At 41.8% G+C, this 4,319-nt stretch overlaps 1 protein-coding gene across 2 annotated transcripts; it reads right to left on the bottom strand.

Annotated features, from left to right (window-relative positions):
• Positions 1 to 2,558, bottom strand: LOC136471181 (uncharacterized). Of its 2 annotated transcripts, XR_010761961.1 has the most exons (5): positions 2,322 to 2,558; positions 1,973 to 2,042; positions 1,542 to 1,797; positions 1,071 to 1,273; positions 1 to 370 (listed from the first exon to the last, which is right to left on the bottom strand). XR_010761961.1 is itself a non-coding variant. In XM_066468918.1 (4 exons), the coding sequence occupies exons 2-4, from the start codon at positions 1,996 to 1,998 to the stop codon at positions 1,142 to 1,144; spliced, it is 414 nt and encodes a 137-aa protein (XP_066325015.1). In that variant the 5' UTR covers positions 1,999 to 2,042; positions 2,322 to 2,558; the 3' UTR covers positions 854 to 1,141. The 2 variants fall into 2 exon arrangements, 1 of the variants encoding a protein (XP_066325015.1); XM_066468918.1 differs by lacking the exon at positions 1 to 370 and having other exon boundaries at positions 854 to 1,273.
• Positions 2,559 to 4,319: the final 1,761 nt, after the last annotated feature.

Below are 4,319 nucleotides of genomic sequence, written 5' to 3'. Positions count from 1 at the left end.
TTAATTTCAATTTCAATTAAGCATGGTAGCCACAATGAAATGTTGACAAGAAAGATGACATAAAGCTCAGCAACCGATTTTTCAAGAGATATCCATTCTATGCTCAAAGGGACTAAGCTGTTGATCTATTCTATTTCAAACAATTTTGTGCTAAATACATCAGTCATCGGGATCGGGATCGGGATCGGGGTCGGGGCTAGGCATATAGTAGTGTCGAGAATCAGCGACGTGGCCAGCAACTAGCGTGTCCCTTCTGGGTGCTTCATTGTAGGAGGACACCCATAGCAGTACTCTTTATCCATACCTGCTGTTCCCAAAGGTGGGAATACATAGTCCTTCATCTCCTCAAGGGTTTGGATACATTTGCCGCCTACAAATCAAATAATCCACAACCCATAATTTCAAATAAATGCTCCATTGCCATATATATGCACCAAATAGATTTTTAACCATTACAATGCTCAAATAGTCCTGCATTAGATTTTCATTGTGCCACAAAAACAGAGTGTACATTTTTCAAGAATACTATGAGGAAAGCAACAAAACCTAGTAAACCATTATACAATGCGGTGGCTGAGCTAAGAACTAGTAGAATGCATAAACGATAAGGAAAACATATACTGGCATTCGTGTCTTCCTGAGAAGCCAGGAAAATATGCTAATGGGGCTCTCCTATTTAGGTATAGGAGATTAATTGGTCTAATTGGAAAGAGGCCCAACAAAGTTAACTATACTCTATGTATTACTCACCTAAGGCCTAGGGGATTAAGCCCAAACAAAAATATAACACCACCAATGGAATGCTACTTCTGTATGTGCAGTTAAGCCCATGGTAGAAGGCATATGCAGAAAACAGATAACTACGTATCCTAATAACTCATCTTCTCTATATAGTGTTAATTTGTGATGCTGCTAATCTCACCACCAGCTGTGAAATGTTAATGAGCTAGCTTCGTCAAAAATCAGAACAAATAATTTAGAAAGACACGACCATATAAAAGGCATATTAGCCATGAATATGTATCCATCTTATAAAAGCGCATGAACCAATGAGGTCACATATGGCATACCGACATCAGAAGGTGAAACGGGGTGGCAACAAGTGACATCCTCCTCTTTAGGGGCAACCCACACCATGATCTCACCAAAGGAGAGCTGTGTGTCCTAATTTCTTGTCCCGAGCATGAAAATTTAGGTGGTAGTAGTCACTGCCATCTTGCTCTCCAACAATAATGAGCCCAAAGCCATGATCATGCTTGTGCACAAAGTCAGCCTGCGTGTAATAGAAGAGATCGATGCTTAATTGTTGTTTATAACAACTTATCATGTACAACACCAATGATGTGTGACGAAGAACGTACGAGCATAGCACTAATGCACATGGCACGTCCTTCACTTAAATTTGATTGGTTTTCCCAAATTCACCTAAAACTAAGCACGGAGTATATCATGTAGGCAGCAATTTGCAATCTAAAGTTCTAAACTACTCATAGATAAAAATGTAATGCTTGGAACTGGGCTAGACAGATGAATGAGATTACCTGGTACTTTGTGTTGTAGTGCTTGATGCAAGCCTTTGCATTGTTGCAGAAACGAGTATAACAAGCAACCGCATCATCTGGAGGGAGACTACGGAAAACTTTGACGCTCAATTCTGCAATTGATGCCTCATCAGAGCTATCGTCCACGTTGTTGCTGTCACACTTATCAAAAACCCCGACCTCACACGGGGGCAGCTGGACCCATGAGCCATTCTGAGGTGGGCAGAGTGCAGCCAGCAGCTGCTTGCTTGACGACCTGTCAATCATCCAATTACAGGAGGACGTGGGTTTAGCTAGGTCAAGCATGCTGAGAGGGTTTAGTTAAAAAAGGTTGATATTGATATAAAAATAATAGCTAACTAGAGGGTATAAGAAGAATGTAGAGATTGAGGTGGATGAAGAGAAAATCAAAGTTTTGTCAAGCTACATACAGCGACGACGGCGACTTCCTCCTCATTTGGCGAGGCCTCGTCACGAGACTTCCGTCGAAGCATCTTCAATCTACAAAATTTGCCAGGAAATTGAGCTAGGTAAATTATATGACAACACTTCAACAGTAGCAAAAAATTGTTATGTCCCAACCGTCTATATAAACTGAACTATAGAGAGACTTGAAATTTAATTTGGACATGAAATTGAGTCTAATATGATGCTACAGAGCATGACTTTATAAGGAAAACGAGTTACATCTTAGAACATGAGCTGGTGGACTATGCGCTGGTGAACTGTGATTCGAGGAATTGATGGAATTTGAGAGAAAGAGGTGAAATTCAAGCTTACCACCGTCCACAGCAAGATATGAGGCAGGCGGTGCAGACGGGGTTGACCGTTGACGGAGGCGAAGGCGTCGATTCTGGGCCGAAACCCTAGTCCCTAGCCTAGGGTTTTCCTTGCGGCAGCGCGCGACGAAGAGCAGTGGAGTTTTGCGGCGACGGCACGGGAGTCCGAGGGCGTGCGGCGGAGGCGGGCAGGAGTGGAGAGCATAGTCGGAGGACGCGATGGCGGCGGCCTCACCGACTTTTTCTATTCACTCCAATCCGATTCGGAATGACTTCGATTCGAACCTTATATGGGCCGGTTGTGCTACGAAACGTTGAAAATAGAAGGCCAGTGTACTGGCCCGGAGTGGACGGGCAAGTCGTTTTTTTTGCATAAAATTTATCCATATTGTTACTACTAGGAAACATCCGCAAATTTGAAAGGACATATAAATTGTTTTGTGGAACTTGAACCCACCACCACCAAAGGGAATGAACTTTTCTCAAAAAAAGAAAAGGGAATGAACTAGCTATACTTTATTAGATTTAATTAGGTTTGATCTAACCTTATTTCAATTAAATCAAATAAATTAAAATGCTCATAATAAATGTTAGGTGCAATTAATAATAAATCTTGCATGTAAAATTGATCAGGGTGGCCCAGGCAGGTTCCTATTGGTTTATGTTTGCTATCTGTTAGAGTGAGAATAGTGAGAGTGAGAGATGGCAGGGCGAGAAATTAACTTACTTTAATATCATTATTTTGCGTAAAAGAGACTCTGGATCTTAATGCATGATATAGTAGCAATTGTCATAAGGAAAGGGACATGTTACTTTAATATCATTATTTTGCGTAAAAGAGTTTACATTTTTAGAAGAAGAAAAAAGATACAAGAATCATTTTTTTCTGAGCTATGGTGAATTATTTATGAATCTTTAAAGATAAAAATAGGGTTAAAACAGTTTGTAAAAACTAGAAAAGAAGAAAGGTTGGGGATTAACACACGGGCACACTCAGGAGGGAGCCACATCGCTGGTTGAGAAGAGGATCCGTGGACCGTGGCGGTACCTGACGACTCTGTCTAATGGATGATGGACCTGCGCCTTGTTTAGTTGGTGAAATTTTTTGAGAAATGCTACTGTAGCACTTTTGTTGTTATTTGTAATTAGTGGCCAATCATAGTCTAATTAGGCTTAAAAAATTCGTCTCGTGAATTTCGTCTAAACTGTGTAATTAGTTTTATTTCTTATTTATATTTAATGCTTCATGCATGCGTCCAAAGATTCGATGTGACAGGAAATCTTAAAAAAAATTGCAAAATTTTGGAAACTAAACAGGCACCTAGTATGGATCCCACTGCCAACTATGGGACCAAGGTACTAACCTGTGGGCCTCATGGTGGGTCATGCTCGTGGCGGCCTAGCGGGCTAGCCCATACCCTCCAGGCCGAGAGGTTAGCACGAGGTGCCTCGACTGTTGAGCCTCCTAGGGCCCAGCGTCACCCCGCCCCTCATGTATATACGTGCGTCGTAGAGTATTGATATATGTGTTGCTACACTTCACATATGAGATTTGTGGAATCTCTTCAAGCATGTTCATAAGAGCAAGTATAATAAGGGGTGTAAGTAGGTTGTACGTTAATGTGGAGGAGAGGGGAGAAATGAGAAGAGAAGCAACTGCTTATACACAGGAACCAAGAAGTTCTGTGAGATAGGCAAGTATGTTGTAAGCCGGCTAACTATTATACGAGTAGGCTGATGTTGATGCAAAAGTGGATCTGCAAACACAAAGGACTAATACCCGAATCGATATCCAAAGCGTGCCAGTCGATTTGACCTGTTAATCGACAAGGATGAAGATACGAGCACTTTGGTCCTGACAATAGCGATACGCCCGGAAGTCACGGCCAAGAGGTACTCACACGGAACTCGAGAATCGCCGAAGGTCGCACTGAAGCTATGCAACTCGCCGAATCAATGAGAACTCGTAAAAAGGAAAAATATGCAAATTGACGAAGTC

Source organism: Miscanthus floridulus, chromosome 8, assembly GCF_019320115.1.
Source record: "Miscanthus floridulus cultivar M001 chromosome 8, ASM1932011v1, whole genome shotgun sequence".
Lineage (NCBI taxonomy): Eukaryota > Viridiplantae > Streptophyta > Magnoliopsida > Poales > Poaceae > Miscanthus > Miscanthus floridulus.
Note: the sequence above shows the minus strand (reverse complement) of the source record. Positions and strands in the feature narration are given on the sequence as shown.

What these genes read in the sequence shown, in the direction of transcription:
- LOC136471181 (XM_066468918.1), bottom strand. Translation starts at nt 1,998, where the DNA reads ATGAGGAGGAAGTCGCCGTCGTCGCT. An exon ending in AGGAAGTCGCCGTCGTCGCT is followed by an intron (nt 1,798 to 1,972) that starts GTATGTAGCTTG and finishes GATGATTGACAG; the next exon opens with GTCGTCAAGCAAGCAGCTGC. An exon ending in ACTACAACACAAAGTACCAG is followed by an intron (nt 1,274 to 1,541) that starts GTAATCTCATTC and finishes TATTACACGCAG; the next exon opens with GCTGACTTTGTGCACAAGCA.